The 17,493-nt window shown below is 48.9% G+C and overlaps 2 protein-coding genes across 4 annotated transcripts; both read left to right on the top strand.

The window, feature by feature from the left end:
- Positions 1 to 324: 324 nt before the first annotated feature.
- Positions 325 to 3,270, top strand: LOC122049544 (protein indeterminate-domain 4, chloroplastic-like). The gene is made up of 3 exons (XM_042610910.1): positions 325 to 877; positions 1,011 to 1,404; positions 2,222 to 3,270. The coding sequence occupies exons 1-3, from the start codon at positions 751 to 753 to the stop codon at positions 3,081 to 3,083; spliced, it is 1,383 nt and encodes a 460-aa protein (XP_042466844.1). The 5' UTR covers positions 325 to 750; the 3' UTR covers positions 3,084 to 3,270.
- Positions 3,271 to 14,595: 11,325 nt separating this feature from the next.
- Positions 14,596 to 17,398, top strand: LOC122047179 (phytoene synthase 2, chloroplastic-like). Of its 3 annotated transcripts, XM_042608295.1 has the most exons (7): positions 14,598 to 14,811; positions 14,960 to 15,524; positions 15,609 to 15,659; positions 16,099 to 16,271; positions 16,368 to 16,603; positions 16,717 to 16,909; positions 17,012 to 17,398. In XM_042608295.1, exons 2-7 carry the CDS (start codon positions 15,056 to 15,058, stop codon positions 17,192 to 17,194), a joined length of 1,305 nt encoding a protein of 434 aa, XP_042464229.1. In that variant the 5' UTR covers positions 14,598 to 14,811; positions 14,960 to 15,055; the 3' UTR covers positions 17,195 to 17,398. The 3 variants fall into 3 exon arrangements, with proteins under 3 accessions (XP_042464228.1, XP_042464227.1, XP_042464229.1); XM_042608294.1 differs by having other exon boundaries at positions 14,596 to 14,804; positions 16,099 to 16,603; XM_042608293.1 differs by having other exon boundaries at positions 14,596 to 14,811; positions 16,099 to 16,603.
- The last annotated feature ends 95 nt before the right edge of the window (positions 17,399 to 17,493 follow it).

The raw sequence follows: 17,493 nt of genomic DNA, 5'->3' as shown, positions 1-17,493 counted from the left end.
TCTCTCTCTCTCTCTGTTCAATTGTGGCTGGATCAGTTGATAAGTTGGTGGTATGCTTGCAGCATGGAGCGACGGTTCGAGTGTCGCCAGTTGTAATGTGGGATAATATCCCCGTCTGCTGGCTTAAAGCCTCGAACAACCATCAACTTGCCAACCCAGCATTCACCCTGATTTACCTTCCTCCTACAATACCATGGGGCAGGCGTAGGGGGCCGCTGGGCGGCGGAACCCGCCTTTTGCAGCGTGAGGTGGGTGAGGAACCTGGGGGCGAGGGTTTCACCTTTTGCTACAGAGTGAGGTGAGTGAGGAATAAGAGGAGGGGAAAAGTGGAGCAGAAAAGCAGAGAATAATGATTCATGGGAGAAAGAAAAGCATGATGAGTAACTCACTGACATCGCAAACCGAGCCCTACTCCTGCCCCTCCTTCAACTGGCAGGGACAGCAGAAATTACAGATAGAACAAAGGGGTGTAGAGGAAGAAAGGAGTGCAAACCCTCTCCTTTCTGTTCTCTAGACCTTTTTGTTTGGTTGGTTGGTTTTTGCCAGCTGAGTTCGTTTGTTCTTTAGCTTTAGAGGTTTTGTTGAGTTAGATCTTGAGGTTTATGGAAGACTTTTGGCAAGCCAACAACAAAATTGGAGCTGATGGTTTCATGGCGGCGGCCAGTGATCGGTGGTCTCCTCTCTGTCTGATTTCCTTCGCCAGAAGCCAAACGAAGCAATTGTGAGAGAGAAAGCTACAAATCGAGCTAGATGAAAGCACCGGCCTTTTCGTCGTCACCGCCGTCGCCGCCGCAGCAACAGCCAGGCCCGCCGTCAGCGGCTGTTTCACAGTCCGCTGCTCCTCCCAAGAAGAAGAGGAACCTCCCTGGAAACCCAAGCAAGCTCCTCCTCAACTCTTCTCTTGAATTTTGATTTCGATCGAAACAAATAAGATGATCTTTTTGACAGATCTACTTCTAGAATTCCACAACGACATCCCTTGAAACCGAGAAAATTAAATTCATTCGCAGATCCCGGCGCGGAGGTGATCGCATTGTCGCCCAAAACCCTACTGGCGACCAGCCGCTTCGTCTGCCAAGTGTGCGGCAAGGGGTTCCAGCGGGAGCAGAACCTGCAGCTCCACCGGCGCGGCCACAACCTGCCGTGGAATCTGAAGCGGAAGAGCCCGGACGAGCGGCGGCGCGTGTACCTCTGCCCTGAGCCGACGTGCGCCCACCACGACCCCTCCCGAGCCCTCGGCGACCTCACCGGCGTCAAGAAGCACTACTGCCGCAAGCACGGCGAGAAGAGGTGGAAATGCGACCAGTGCTCCAGGCGTTACGCCGTGCTGTCGGACTGGAAGGCCCACGCCAAGATCTGCGGCACCCGCGAGTATCGCTGCCACTGCGGCATCCTCTTCTCCAGGTCCACCCCTCAGTACTACTTCCATTCCATCCATTATATTGCTGCAACTGTTTTACCTTCATCTCTTTAGCTTCGCTGCATGACGTCTAGGGTTAACAAAGACACATCTGCAAAGTGGGCAAGTGCTCACTCGTGAATCATCTCCCTCTCTCTCTCTCTTATTCGATCGAGTTCACGTGGCGACATGAAGGAAGAAGATTAAACAGGTTAATTTGTTGCCTTGCGTTTGGAGACAACTGTGGCCTCTCAGCTCCTCACCGATTCACAACGATATCTCTCTCTCTCTGTATATCCGCATGCAATTGTTGGTATTCTATAATATCCGCAAGCATATAATATTTTCTACATAATTTTATATCTACTTTCTAACATATTGTCATCCGGACGAGGAACATTATATGGAGTATAATGTGCATTGGTACGTAGATTAATCCTATCCCTAAACCTCACACGTCACCAAACAAGGTGTTTTCATTTTCTGACATATTCTCACAAGGACAGGGAATATTGTCAAGTAATTGATGCTTTATCCTTATATTGGCGCCATGCTATTTGTCATTATTCCCTTTATACATTATCAAACAAGTAGTGAGCAAAGACTGATGACAGTTTTCAGCTTCGAGTTTGTGTTGTATATAGATTAAAATATGATATTTAAATATTGGATTTTGATAACACCTAGAAACATTAAGATATGATATACTTAAGTTTAACATTTTGTGTTTTAAAATTCACATAATTTTGCATGTGTAATGAAGGATATGTATTTTGTTTGCATGATTATGCATTTCGTTTGATGAATACAGTACTACTGCAGGAGAGACAGCTACATCACCCACAGAGCCTTCTGCGATGCACTGGCGCAAGAAAACGCGAGGCTTCCTCCAGCGACCGGAATGAGCGGCGCCGCCATCAGCGGCCACTTGTACGCAAACAAAGGCGTAAGCTACCTCGGCCTCCCGCAGTTCAACTCCCATCTCCCGGCCGCCGGAGGTAGCACCAATACCCACGAGCAATCATTCAACGTCGACGTCCCTCATCTCGACACCGCCTCCTTCCGGCCACTCCCGCGCTCTTCCCATGGTCAACCATACCTCGCCGGCGAAGGCAGGTACGATGATCTCCATGGATTCAACTTCGAGGATCCTCCTCCGTTGCTCGAAGGCGCCCAATTTGGCTTCGGCGCCTCGTCGTCGTCCGGGAATAATTATTTCAACAAGAACCTCAATTTCTTCCCGACCGCCGGCAAGAATGAGGAAGATCAGAGTGGCGGCGGCCATCTCGTGGGACCGGCGCCGGGAGGAGGCAACGACGCCACCGCCATGCCATTACTCCTCGCCAGCGAGCTAATGGGCCACCAAGCAATCGCCGGCTCCAACATGTCGATGACGCCATCGCTCTACGACCCCGGCCCGTCTTTGCCGCAGTCGTCGGCCACCGTGACGCTCCGGAAGGCTGCCCAATTGGGCGCCACGTCCAGCTTCACCGGTGGTATCGGTGGTGGATCCCTCAGAAGCAATGAGAGGCAGTACCAAAAGACCATGAATTCGCTGGGCGGCGGCGAGTTCTCCTCCGACCATCTAATGGCTGCTGGCGGGTTCCGCCTGGCAATGCAACCGGACGACGTGGAGAAGGAGAAATTGAGCACAAGGAACTTCCTCGCGTCGGCGGCACCTTGAACGCACTGGGCGATCATACCTCCGGCGACAACTCCGTCGGACAAAACTACCGTCAAGGAATCAATCTCGACTGAGATGCATATTATTCATATTCCACGGCTTCCAAACAGACCTCCACAAAAATCACCACCATTAACAGAAGTTTCATCCAACCGGAGATCGATCGGTGACGGGAGATTGCAGCAAGACTCAGTTAACACTGTTTGTCAGGTGGTATCCTCGTTAATATATATGTCATCTTTTTCTTAAAAAAAAAAAAGAAAAATATTTTTAAAAAAAATACTTAACCATTATATTAACACATGTCTAATCCACTCATATTCATTTTAACATTAAAAATCATCTATATAATATAGATTTATATATAACTAGGAATATGAATGCTGCACTGATTAATTATAGACCATGTTTCACTCTACAAAATAAATAACGTTAGTATCAAGTCAAGGAAGGGATCCATGATGATCTTGTCGGGAATCTGAGAAGACGGAGCTGACGGAATGACGTGTCTGGAATGTTGACCACATCTCCATGACCCGGATGGTGAGCTGTCTTCTATGTTGACCAAGTCATCAAAAGTCCTCTGGTCAACAATACCTGCAGCCAGCGACCGGGTTGTCCCGGTCCCTAGTACCCCGATGCTCGAGACATGTCCCATGAATATATAAGCAGCCGAATAATAGTAGAACAACGAAATAAATACAGGATGAGTAACGTACCCTGGCCCCGGAGAACGCCCTCGGATGGATCGGTGAGCTGGTTGCAATGTTTATTGAGTCGTCGCAGCCCTGAAGAGTAGACGAATGTGAGGCAGCTGAGGAGCCGGATCTGGGGGCGACGACATCGAATTCGATGCAGCATGGATCCAAGAGGCGGCATGTCGATCGAAATATGACAACGACTCCTGAACCGGAATACCACAGCGGCTCGCAGGCCGGGACACAGCACGCAGGCCGGACAATACCAGTAACTCACAATCATAATAGCGATATGAAACACAACAGCTCGGTGGCAGGAACATAACACACAGGGCAGAACACATATTACAATGGTAAAGTGCAATAGCAGTAGCCTGAAGGTCGTATCAGCGGTGGCTCGAGAGCCAGATCATCGCCAAAAATCATACGCCGACATAGATCGAATATTAAATCGACGTCCAAAGTGTATGACAGTGCGGAACTAGGGCTGAACAAGCGCCGCGAGCGTGGCAGTGGCGTTGGATGGTCAGATTTGGCGATAGGAGTGCCAATAGTGACGATGGCGCTGTGCCACCGACGAAGGCCATGGGTCGGCTGGTGGCTGTCGCTGGAGGTGGCATCGGAGGGCGGCAGTGCCAGAGGAAGCCAACGCCGGAGGAGGCTTCCGGCGAGAGGAGAAGCGTCCTGTGTGCCGCCGACGTGAGGTGATGCAGCGAGGTGGCCCCAGCCTGCGTTGTTGCGAGGGCGGCGTTAGAGGAGGCCATTTGCGGCAAGAGGAGTGGGAGATAGGAGAAGGTAGCGGCACTGGCGCTATAAGGTCGGCAAAGGTCATGGATCGAAGAGAGGTGAGGCGGTCGCGGTTTGGAAGCTGTGTTGAGTCCGTCCGATGGCAACAGCAACGTGAGGAGGAGAAGGGGAACAATGGTCGGCGTCCTCGCGAAGGCGGCATCGGCACGCCGGCGATGAAGGAGAGAGCGACTCTGACTCGGACGTGAAGAGGAGGTAGTGGCGCGTGCATAGGTTGATGGCAGCGATCGCGTAGTGTCGATTGGGAGCTACCTGGAAGGATATGAACTATCGGTGTGCCGGCGATCTCTGGCGGAGGTGTTGACCCATGTTCCAGCAGGTGGCGGCGGGAGAAAAAGCACCAAGGCCCCCTCCCTCTCTACAGTGACTTCACCTCACTTAAAGCCCTAACCAGCTGAATGACAAAAATGCCCCTCTCCATCTCTATAATCTCTCTTATGCCCTATGATACATCTGCATCACAAGTCTCTCCTTCAAGTCTAGTCGAAGGAGGCGCAAGCCCGACTGACTAGATAGTCTGTCGCGAAAGCTGAATCACTCTCAATATCAGGGTCAAATCGTTGAACCCATCGTATAATGTCTAGCAAGCGGTCGCTATAGTAATGATGTCGTACGAGAGATGGTAGTGATGCCAAGCGAACCACGAGAAATAATACCGAGTCAATAACCGGACTGATGCAGAGTGAATGGGAAAACGTCAAGTGAGCGACGAGCAAAATGATAGTTGACTGAGTGACACGCGGGATGCCGAGCAGACCGAGCGAACGAGTGGGTGATGTCGAGCGGTGAAAAATAGTGCCGAGCAGATGCCAAGCAAGCTATCGAGCGAACGCCAAGTGAGTACCTGGGAGAATACCGAACGAGCGACAAGGCAGTGTCGAATGGGAGTGGAGCTCGAAAACTTAGCGGAAGCATAGCCCGTGAAATCACATGCGCACAGAAATGAAAGTTGTGAGCTAAGCAGGCACAGAGCCTATGAGATATTCTGGTCCGAAACCAGTGAAGATACTCTTGTTCGCGACCGTTGGAGATAGCTCGACCCCGAACGAGGGAGATAAGCTGCTCTGATATGCTCCGTGACCAGCGAAGACCGCTCAACCCCGAACGGGGGAGATAAGGAATACAATATGCTGGTCCGTGACCAGTGAAAACCGCTCGACCCCGAACGGGGGAGATAGGAAATATGACATGTTGGTCTGAGACCAGTGACGATCGCTCGACCCCGAACGGGGGAGATAGGAGATCTGATATGCTGGTCCGTGATCAGTGAACACCGCTCGACCCCGAATAGGGGAGATAAGGAATCTGATATGCTGGTCCGTGACCAGTGAAGACCGCTTGACCCCGAACGGGGGAGATACGGGTTTAAGGTCTCCGCTCGATCGTCGGTGGAGACAAGGGTTTAAGGTCGTCGCTCGACCGTCGGTGGAGACAAGGGTTTATAGTCGTCGCTCGACTTCTAGGGTTTATAATCGCCGCTCAACTTAGAGCCTGTAGCTCTAATATAACTCAAACCCGACCGATCAACTCGGGAGTCTCTGACTCAAGGGTTTATAGTCGTTGCTCGACTTCTAGGATTTATAGTCGTCGCTCGACTTCTAGAGCCGGTAGCTCTAATATAACTCAAACCCGGTCGATCGGCTCAGGAGTCTCAGACTCAAGGGTTTATAATCGCCGATCGACTTCTAGGGTTTATAGTCGCCGTTGGACTTCTTGGGTTTATAGTCAACGCTCAATTTATAGAGCTCGTACCTCTAATATAACTCAACCCGGTTGATCGACTCAGGAATCTCTGACTCAAGGGTTTATAGTCGCCGCTCGACTTCTAGGATTTATAGTCGCCGCTCGACTTCTAGAGCCCGTAACTCTAATATAACTCAAACTCGATCGATCAGCTCGGGAGTTTCTGACTCAAGGGTTTATAGTCGCCGCTCGACTTTTAGAGCCCGTGGCTCTAATATAATGTAAACCCGGTTAATCGGCATGGGAGTCTTCGACATTAAACTCGTGGCTATAATATAATGTAAACCCGGTCGATTGACACGGGAGTCTTCGATTGAGGAATTGTGTCAGATCCTATGACCGAACGAGAAAATATAATGAAAAAACTGACCTGTCGACCAGCAGAGGATCTGACTCAGTTCCTCGACTCCCGAATACCCGTGGAGTGAGGGGAATATGATATGTTCGTCGAAATCCACCGAGGCCATGAGGATGGCAGAATTTTTCGGCATCATCCATCTTCACGTTCCAGATCAGGCGAAGTTCCCATAGACAACGCGAATATGATCCTGTCAGGAATCTGAGAAGATGGAACTGTCGGAATGACGTGTCTGGAATGTTGACTGCATCTCCATGACTCGGATGGTGAGCTATCTTCTGTGTTGACCAAGTCGTCAGAAGTCCTCTGGTCAACAGTACCTACAACCAGCGATCGGGTTGCCCCGGTCCCTGGTATCCCGATGCTCGAGGTAGGTCCCATGAATATATAAGCAGCCGAATAATAATAGAACAAAAAAAATAAATACATGATGAGTACAGTGACGTACCCTGGCCCAGGGAAGCGCCCTCGGATGGATGGGTGAGCTGATCGCGATGCTAATCGAGTCGTCGCGACCCTGAAGAGTAGACGAATATGAGGCAGTTGAGGAGCCGGATCTGGGGGCGACGACATGGAATTCGATGCAGCATGGATTCAAGAGGCGGCATGTCGGTTGAAATATGACGACGGCTCTTGAGTCGGAATACCACAACAGCTCGCAGGCCGGGACATGACACGTAGGATGAGCAATACCAATAACTCACAATCATAATAGCTATACGAAACACAGTAGCTCAGTGGACAGAACACAGCACACAGGGCAGAACACATATCACAAAAGGTAGAGTGCAATAGCAGTAGCCCGAAGGCTGAATCAGTAGTGGCTCGAGAGCCGGATCATCACCAAAATCATACACCCACATAGATCGAATATCGAATCGGCCTCCGAAGTGTATGACGGCGCAGATCAAGGGTTGAACAAACACAGCGAACGTGGCAACGACGCTGGATGGTCGGATTTGGCGATAGGAGTGCCAATAGCGACGATGGTGCTATGCCACCGATGAAGGTCATGGGTCGGCCGGTGGTTGTTGCTGGAGGTGGCATCGGAGGGCGGCAGCGTCGGAGAAGCCAACACCGGAGGAGGCTTCCGGCAAGAGGAGAAGCGGCCTGTGTGCCGCCGACGCGAGGTGATGCAGCGAGGTGGCCCCAGCCTGCGTTGTTGCGAGGGCGGCGACAGAGGAGGCCTTTTCCGACAAGAGGAGAGGGAGATAGGAGAAGGCAGCGGCACTGGCGCTATAAGGCCAGCAAAGGTCGTGGATTGAAGAGAGGTGAGGCGGTCGTGGTTTGGAAGCTGTGTCGAGTCCGTCCGATGGCAACAGCAACGTGAGGAGGAGAAGGGGAGCGACGGCCAGCGTCCTCGCAAAGGTGGCGTCGGCACGCCTGCGATGAAGGAGAGAGCAGCGACGACTGCGACGTGAAGAGGAGGTAGTGGCACTGGCGTAGGATGATGGTAGCGACGGCGTAGCATCGGCTGGAAGCTACCTGGAAGGATATGAACTGTCGGTGTGCCGGTGATCTCTAACGGAGGCGTTGACCCCTGTTCCAACAGGTGGCGGTGGGAGAAAAAGCACTAAGGCCCCCTCCCTCTCTACAGTGCCTTCTCCTCACTTAAAACTCTAACCAGCCAAATGATAAAAATGCCCCTCTCTATCTCTATAATCTCTCTTATGCCCTATGATACATCTGCATCACAAGCCTCTCCTTCAAGTCTAGTCAAAGGAGGCGCAAGTCCGACTAACTAGCTAGTCTGTCGCGAAAGCTGAATCGCTCTCGATATCAGGGTCAAATTGTTGAACCCATCATATAATGTCTCGCAAGCGGTCGTTATAGTAATGATGCGTACGAGAGATGGTAGTGATGCTGAGTGAACCATGAGAAATAATACCAAGTCAATAACCGGACTGATGCGAAGCGAACGGGAAAACGTCAAGTGAGAGACGAGTAAAATGATAGTTGACTGAGTGACATGTGGGATGCCAAGCAGACCGAGCGAACGAGTGGGCGATGCCGAGCGGTGAGAAATAGTGTCGAGCAGATGCCAAGCAAGTTATCAGGCGAATGCCAAGTGAGTGCCCAGGAGAATACCAGACGAGCGACAAGGCAGTGTCGAACGGGAGTGGAGCTCGAAAACTGAGCGGGAGCATAGCCAGTGAAATCACATGCGCACAGAAACGAAAGTCGTGAGCTGAGCGAGCACAGAGCCTATGAGATATTCTGGTCCAAAACCAGTGGAGATACTCTTGTCCGCGACCATTGGAGATAGCTTGACCCCAAACGGGGGAGATAAGCTGCTCTGATATGTTCCGTGACCAGTGCAGACCGCTCGACCTCGAACGGGGGAAATAAGGAATATAATATAATGGTCCGTGACTAGTGAAGACCGCTCGACCCCGAATGGGGGAGATAAGAAATATGACATGCTGGTCAGCGACCAGTGACGATTGCTCGACCCCGAACGGGGGAGATAGGAGATCTGATATGCTGGTCTGTGACCAGTGAATACCGCTCGACCCCGAACGGGGGAGATAAGGAATCTGATATGCTGGTCTATGACCAGTGAAGACCGCTCGACCCCGAATGGGTGAGGTACGGATTTAAGGTCACCGCTCGATCGTCGATGGAGACAAGGATTTAAGGTCGTCGCTTGACTGTCGATGGAGACAAAGGTTTATAGTCGCCGCTCGACTTCTAGGGTTTATAGTCGCCGCTCGACTTCTAGAGCCCATAGCTCTAATATAACTCAAACTTGGCCGATCGGCTCGGAAGTTCCTAACTCAAGGGTTTATAGTCGTCGCTCGACTTTTAGGATTTATAGTCGCCGCTCGACTTCTAGAGCCCGTAGCTCTAATATAACTCAAACCCGGCCGATCGGCTCGGGAGTCTCTGATTCAAGGGTTTATAGTCACCGCTCGACTTCTAGGGTTTATAGTCGCCGCTGGACTTCTAGGGTTTATAGTCGCCGCTCGAATCTAGAGCTCGTACCTCTAATATAACTCAAACCCGACCGATCGGCTCAGGAGTCTCTGACTCAAGGGTTTATAGTCGTCGCTCGACTTCTAGGGTTTATAGCCACCTCTCGACTTCTAGAGTCCGTAGCTCTAATATAACTCAAACTCGACCGATTGGCTCGGGAGTCTCTGACTCAAGGGTTTATAGTCGCCGCTCGACTTTTAGAGCTCATGGCTCTAATATAATGTAAACCCGGTCGATCGGCACGGGAGTCTTCTACATTGAGCTCGTGGCTCTAATATAATGTAAACCCGGCCGATCGGCACGAGAGTCTTCGATTGGGGAATTGAGTCAGATCCTATGAACGAATGAGAAAATATAACGAAAAAACTGACCTGCCGACCAGTAGAGGATCTGACTCAGTTCCTCGACTCCCGAATACTCGTGAAGTGAGGGGAATATGATATGTTCGTTGAAATCCACCGAGGCCATGAGGATGGCAGAATTTTCCGGCGTCATCCATCTTCACGTTCCAAATCAGGCGAAGTTCCCACAGACGGCGCCAATATGATCTTGTCAGGAATATAAGAAGACGGAACTACCGGAATGACGTGTCTGGAATGTTGACCGCATCTCCATGACCCGGATGGTGAGCAGTCTTCTGTGTTAACCAAGTCGTCAGAAGTCCTCTGGTCAACAGTACCTGTGGCGAGCGACCGAGTTGCCATGGTCCCTGGTACCCCGATGCTCGAGGCAAGTCCCATGAATATATAAACAGCTGAATAATAGTAGAACAATGAAATAAATACAGGATGAGTAACGTACCCTAGCCCCGGAGAACGCCCTCGGATGGATCGGTAAGCTAGTTGCGATGTTGATCGAGTTGTCACGACCCTGAAAAGTAGACGAATGTGAGGCAGCTGAGGAGCTGGATCTGGGGACGACGACATGGAATTCGATGCAGCATGGATCCAAGAGGCGGCATGTCGGTCGAAATATGACGACGACTCCTGAGCCGGAATACCACAGCGGCTCTCAGGCTGGGACACAGCACGCAGGCCGGACAATACCAGTAACTCACAATCATAATAGCGATACGAAACACAGCAGCTAGGTGGCAGGAACACAACACACAGCGCAGAACACAGATCACAAAGGTAGAGTGCAATAGCAGTAGCCCGAAGGCCGGATCAGCGGTGGCTCGAGGGTCGGATCATCGCCAAAATCATACGCCGACATAGATCGAATATCAAATCAACGTCCGAAGTGTATTACAGTGCGGATCGTGGGTTTAACAAACGCCACGAGCGTGGCAGCGACGCTGGATGGTCAGATTTGGCGATAGGAGTGCCAACATCGACGATGGCGTTGTGCCACCGACGAAGGGCGTGGGTCGGTCGGTGGCTATCGCTGGAGGTGGCATCGGAGGGCGACAGCGCCAGAGGAAGCCAACACCAGAGGAGGCTTCCCGCGAGAGGAGAAGCGGCCTGTGTGTTGCCGACGCGAGGTGATGCGGCGAGGTAACCCCAGCTTGGGTTGTTGCGAGGGCGGCGGCAAATTAAAGGAGGCCTTTTCCAGCGAGAGGAGAGGGAGATAGGGAAGGCAACGACACTGGCGTTATAAGGCCGGCAAAGGTCGTGGATCGAAGAGAGGTGAGGCAGCCGTGGTTTGGAAGCTGTGTCGAGTTCGTCCGATGGCAACAGTAATGTGAGGAGGAGAAGGGGAGCGACGATCGGCATCCTCACGAAGGCGGCGTTGGCACGCCGACGATGAAGGATAGAGCGACGACGACTGCAGCGTGAGGAGGAGGTAGTGGCACTGGCGTAGGATGATGGCAGCGACGGCGTAGCGTCGGTTAGGAGCTACCTGGAAGGATATGAACTGCCGATGTGCCGGCGATCTTTGGCGGAGGCGTTGACCCCTGTTCCAACAGGTGGCGATGGGAGAAAAAACATCAAGGCCCCCTCCCTCTCTACAATGCCTTCTCCTCACTTAAAGCCCTAACCAGCTGAATGACAAAAATGTCCCTCTCCATCTCTATAATCTCTCTTATGCCCTATGACACATCCGCATCACCTGCATTAGCCCTCCGACGCTCAAGTCAGTCACCGGAACTATAGAAAAAAGCGAAGCAACAATAACGCAAGCGCAAACAATGAATAACGCGTACCTCCGTCGGTTCTTAGACCCTCCTTTATAGAGAGCCCTGGTGGGCGACATGCATGCTACTCGAAGCGTGGATATGTTCTCCAATGTGTCCTATGAAAGGACCTGTCAAGAAAGTATCTGTAACACCATACCTTAACAGGACATGCATATTCCTGACAAGACAGTAAAAACTTCCGGCGTACGATCCACCTATTGGTCATGCCTCGTGTCAGCGGCACTATCTCCCAAAAGGATATCGAGAGATATGACACTGGTCCCGCTGCTTGGTCGAGCTGTGTAGCCACTTGGCCGGGACTCCTCCGTTCTGTCGGCCTCAACTGTTCTTCCTTGCGGTGACTGGGTGTAGTAGCTTATCTCTCCCGATCGAACAAGCTCTTCAGTCTCATCAGCGTCCTGTCGTCCCACACTGAGCGTCTGGCGATCTTACCGTATTATTCGACCTAGACAGTTGGCCCACTCGGACATTGATTGCCTCGACTGGCCATTGTAGTCAGCCTCTGCTTGGGCACTATACACCCTAGCGTTGACCACCTTGACTTTGAGCTCCACCTCGACAATTGACCCACGCAGGTTGGGCCCCCATTATCGCCGCATATATATATATATATATATATATAATTTTGCTTATTAATTGTGTTAAAAAAAATAAAATTGTATTAAATGTATTCCTTTAAAATAATTGAAACATTCAATACAATTAAAAACAAATTTAAAGGAATCTATAGATATCCAGTTCTTTGAATATGTTCCAACTAAATATCATAGAGTGTCAAACCATCAGTCAATAAATGAGATGATATACGCTTTTCCTTGGGAGTCTTCGGTGAAGAGGATGAACTAACCTTAAAGACACTCGAAAAAAGGGTCAAACTGGCTGAGGGACAGATCTCAAGACTATTTCGACGTTCAAGTAAGGATTTACTTAAGGTGTTATGCTGAAGGAAGAAAATGGAGAAGAATACTAAAACATAGTGGAGTTGAAGAATTAGCGAATCGAAATCCTATATCATTACCTTCGTGAGTGTTTATATAGTTGTCAAGAAAACATCTTCATGTTAGACATAGTATCATTATTGTATGAGCCGGTAAGGAGACCAGATTCGACATCCATTAGCTGTCTTTCAATTATATTCATGATGTGTCACTTGTTTGAAGGAGAGTATCTAAAAGACTCATTCTGATAACCTAATAACTACCTCTCCATTCATTCGGCGTCATGTGTTCTAGGATATTCGCGAAGGAATAATCTTTAATGATGAGAAGGCTACCTCGTCCTTCACATATTTTAAGCAAGCCATGTGAGGTATGAATCAGATCTGAGGATAAGGGAATGTAACTATTTTAAAGTGACCTTGAGAGTAGATGAAGTTGGGACCCAAGACTGAGCGGGGGTAGTGTCAGCGATTGGAGCCAAGCCAGGCAGACGTTGCCAGGATCACTCGCTAAGAATGAGATAGAGATGGATTCTAGGTCACTCTAGGTCGGTCACTCTAGGTCGGTCACTCAGATTGAGATGTAGAAGAACTGGAGTTAGAGTCAGTTGCTAAAATTGAGATGGAAAAATGCAAGTTGTTGAGGCCAAGACTGAGACGAGAGGATGACAACCATTGAGGCTAGAACTAAGAGGGAGTTAGTAGCTAAAACCGAGATTGAGAGGATCTCGGAAACTGAGATTGAGAAGATGTCAAGATCCAAGACTCAGACGAGAGAATGACGACTGTCGAGGGCAAGACTAAGAGGGAGTTCATAGCTGAAACACAGACTGAGATGGAGTTGAGGCACCAGGATTAGAAATTGAATCGGAGAGAATGTCAGGATCAAGAATCAAGACAAAGATCATTGCAATGGATTTGTACTTAATCAAACTTTGAGTATTTGAGTATTTGTGTCTTGGGTTAGACCTGAGTCTCTCTCTAAGATACGATACTCCGTGTGTTTACACCTCATCTTGAGGTGATTGATAACTCAACATGATTTTTATTCCATGGAACACATGGGGGTTGAAGGAATAACCGCATCAAAATTGATTAATTTTAGACATCATCGATACGATCTCATACATTTTTTTATTAACTATTAGAATAAATAAAAAAAATACTCATAATTATTCATCTAGACTACCAATATTCTTAAATTTATCAAAAATAAATATCCTATAATAAATATTTAGGTAACAGTTGAAGTGTCTGACGATTAAAACGTGGTCCGGGGACATTTTAACAATCGCTCGTTTAGTCATGGCTCATATTTAATTCACTTGATTATTTAACGTGCATAATTTAAATTTAAGCATTACACATGAAAATTATTTTTCTTCCCATTAATGTAATTTTTACAATTAATATATATTTTCTTTTCCCCGTCCAATCAGCCTTTAGTGGAGACCTAACTCTCCCCGTTACGCTACAGTCAGAAAACCTTCCATCTGTCTTTCTATCTTACCCAATTTTCAACCCGAATATTTGTCCAACAAAAGAATTCCACCTGGCAAGCAGATATCTTTGCGCGTAACAATCACTCGACTCCACTGAGTCAAGTGGGAATCGGCGTCGCCATTAATCATTGATGGCTTTAGGCCCCGCCTGGCACGCCAACCACGGGGACTACCTCACGATACGCGAACACGACCGGCAAAACAGTGCACAAAATGGCGCGTCCGGTCTCAAGTCGTGATGTCAGCCGTGTCCTAAATTGTCCACTCCGCAAGCCGCTGTCCGCCTCACCTCCGACGCGGTCCACGTGGCCCCGCCGCACTTGCCGCGACAATATCCATGTGATAACCCTATCGCTACTCTCGCATGGCGCGATCGCCCCTCGTCGTCTCCATCGACGTGTCCCTCTCCACCACCTTTCCCTCCCTCCCGCACCCACTCGAGCAGGAAGCCGTCGCCCCACCCAGAGTCCACGGAGAGCGGAGGAGGAGGGGAAACGCGGGAGAAGTCCAGTGAAGCTCTCCAGTTGAGCTCTAATGGCGACTTAACAGATTTGATGGAAGTAAGCGGTGAGTCGATGAGTGTTTTTTCTTTATGATGCCGAGGTGGAGAACAGCAGATTTAGAAGCTATCTCCCTCTTTGTTGGTTGGTTTATGTTTCGATTTCGGGGTTTGCAAGTTTCATGGACTTTGCAAAGTTCGTTCTTTCTTTTTCAGGGTAAAGATTCCCCCCTTTTAATGGTCCTGTCCAAAAAGGGAGCCGACAGGGAGGAAACAAAGCGAAGTAATCATCGATCACCCTTTTAGATCGAGATGGAAACTTTGCTGCTGCGGATGGTTTCTCCCGCGGATGCGCGTGTTGGACTAGGATTCTTGGAAGCAGTTCGAGAAGGGGATCGGTCACAGGGAAAGCTGCCTGCGTTTCCTGCAATGAATCATGACGGGGAGATCCAGAGAAGGAATCGAAGGTGGAGCTTGCGCTCGCTCTATGCTGATTCCAAGTACGCCTGCGTGGGGTTTGAGCCAGAAAAGAGCTCACTTTTTCCCTGCGCGGCGAGTCTGCTGACGAGCGCCGGAGGGGAGATCGTGGTCTCCTCGGAGCAGAAGGTCTATGACGTAGTTCTGAAGCAGGCCGCACTGGTGAAGAGGCAGCTGACCTCGAACATTGCCGTCGATGCGAAGAAGCAGGACACGCCACTTCCTGGATCACTGGGCTTGTTGGAGGATGCCTACGATCGCTGTGGAGAAGTCTGCGCAGAGTATGCCAAGACCTTTTACTTGGGTGAGCAATCGAGGTTCATGGAACTTGCACCTCCTGACCTCCACTACTCTTACTGATGTGCTTTCTCTGTGCTCCTGCGTTCAGGGACACTGCTCATGACTCCTGAGAGAAGAAAGGCTATCTGGGCAATCTATGGTAAGCAATCTTGATGCAATAATTTGTTTTGAAATTTCCTTTTTCGTAATTTTAGAGAGATTTTAATAAGTTAATTGCTCGGATTCATCTACAATCTGTCAGTAGACGACAAGATAATCCATTAGAATATGAAGAGCAGTTGTTTATAAGCTTTCGTTTGGATCCTTTTCTCCCAACAATCATGCCAAAATCGCATTCTACGTTGCTAGAATAAGACATAGCTTGTTTGCACATGTTCTTGCTTAAACAATGGTATAACACAACCTACTCGATGCTTTTTGTTTCGATCCGTTCTTTCGAAGCTATCAATGCCAAAACGGCCTTGCTTAAACCATTAAACTATTGCATAATACAGAACAGATTCTGTTAACCGACTCGATAAACTGTATCTGTTAACACAAACACCAGCATTGGCATAACGTTGCCATGATGTGTTCAGTGTGGTGCAGGAGGACCGATGAGCTTGTAGATGGTCCAAATGCTTCACAAATCACACCTACTGCTTTAGACCGATGGGAATCGAGGCTGGAGGATGTGTTTTCAGGCCAGCCATATGACATGCTCGATGCGGCCCTTTCCGATACCGTTAGAAAGTACCCCGTCGATATCCAGGCACGCATTCAACTTTTATTAAGGCATTGTTTTAATGGAGCTACTATATCAAATAACCGATGCACACAACTTGTTGTTGTCTGTTTGGATTTTCAGCCATTTAGAGACATGATTGAAGGAATGCGATTGGATTTAAAGAAATCTAGATATAAAAACTTCAGCGAACTCTATCTCTATTGCTACTACGTCGCTGGAACTGTCGGATTGATGAGCGTTCCTGTGATGGGCATCGCACAAGAGTCGAAAGCGACAACAGAGAGTGTGTACAGTGCAGCTTTGGCTTTAGGGATTGCAAACCAACTGACCAACATTCTTAGGGATGTTGGGGAAGAGTAAGTCATGATCATTTCTTACAAATTCCTCAATTTGATCCTTAATAAGTTATCGACTTAGAGCTTATGTTCCTCTCTCTCTCTCTCTATCTCTCTCTCTCTCTCACTCTCAGTGCTAGTAGAGGGAGGATTTATCTGCCACAGGATGAGCTTGCTCAGGCTGGTCTTTCAGATGAGGACATTTTTAATGGCAAGGTGACTGACAAATGGAGGAGTTTCATGAAGGACCAAATCAAGAGGGCAAGAGTGTTCTTCCAAGAAGCTGAGATTGGTGTAACCGAACTCAATCAAGCTAGTCGTTGGCCGGTAAGATCAGACCAACTTACTGTCCTTTTGTATGGAAGCAAGACAGCCAATGCGCCACTCATTGCTTTCTATTGCATTGCCTTTTCTCATGGCTTGTTGCAGGTTTGGGCTTCTCTAGAACTGTATAGGCGGATCCTCGACGAAATTGAAGCGAACGACTACAATAACTTCACTAAGCGAGCTTATGTTAGCAAAGCAAAGAAGCTTATGGCCCTGCCGGTTGCGTATGGAAGATCTCTAGTTAGGCCATCTTCTCTGAGGCAGTCAAACTTAGTGAAAGCATGAAGATAAAACATAAGCTGGTAAATTAGTACATCACTATCCTATCGAGGAACAGGTAGAACACATCAGTTATACATTGGGTTTGTATGTTAGACAATAACAAGTATGGTATTGTTGAAGTAGAACAGATTGTTCATTCACTATCCTATCTAATTTATGAGGTGATACTATTTCTCGTTCAAAATAAGAGTAACAAAGTTAAATTCCTCTTGGCTGTATAATTATACGTATTTATATCCTCGTATATTAGTGAAAAAAATTTCGAATCTTGCAGAGTTACCAGTGGAGTATCAGTATGATAA

This window comes from Zingiber officinale, chromosome 2B (genome assembly GCF_018446385.1).
Source record: "Zingiber officinale cultivar Zhangliang chromosome 2B, Zo_v1.1, whole genome shotgun sequence".
Lineage (NCBI taxonomy): Eukaryota > Viridiplantae > Streptophyta > Magnoliopsida > Zingiberales > Zingiberaceae > Zingiber > Zingiber officinale.
The sequence above is the reverse complement of the archived record's forward strand: the minus strand, read 5'-3'. Positions and strand labels throughout refer to the sequence as shown.

What these genes read in the sequence shown, in the direction of transcription:
- LOC122049544 (XM_042610910.1), top strand. Translation starts at nt 751, where the DNA reads ATGAAAGCACCGGCCTTTTCGTCGTCACCGCCGTCGCCGCCGCAGCAA. An exon ending in GAACCTCCCTGGAAACCCAA is followed by an intron (nt 878 to 1,010) that starts GCAAGCTCCTCC and finishes ATTCATTCGCAG; the next exon opens with ATCCCGGCGCGGAGGTGATC. An exon ending in TGCGGCATCCTCTTCTCCAG is followed by an intron (nt 1,405 to 2,221) that starts GTCCACCCCTCA and finishes GTACTACTGCAG; the next exon opens with GAGAGACAGCTACATCACCC.
- LOC122047179 (XM_042608294.1), top strand. Translation starts at nt 15,056, where the DNA reads ATGGAAACTTTGCTGCTGCGGATGGTTTCTCCCGCGGATGCGCGTGTT. An exon ending in TGCCAAGACCTTTTACTTGG is followed by an intron (nt 15,525 to 15,608) that starts GTGAGCAATCGA and finishes TCCTGCGTTCAG; the next exon opens with GGACACTGCTCATGACTCCT. An exon ending in ATCAAGCTAGTCGTTGGCCG is followed by an intron (nt 16,910 to 17,011) that starts GTAAGATCAGAC and finishes GGCTTGTTGCAG; the next exon opens with GTTTGGGCTTCTCTAGAACT.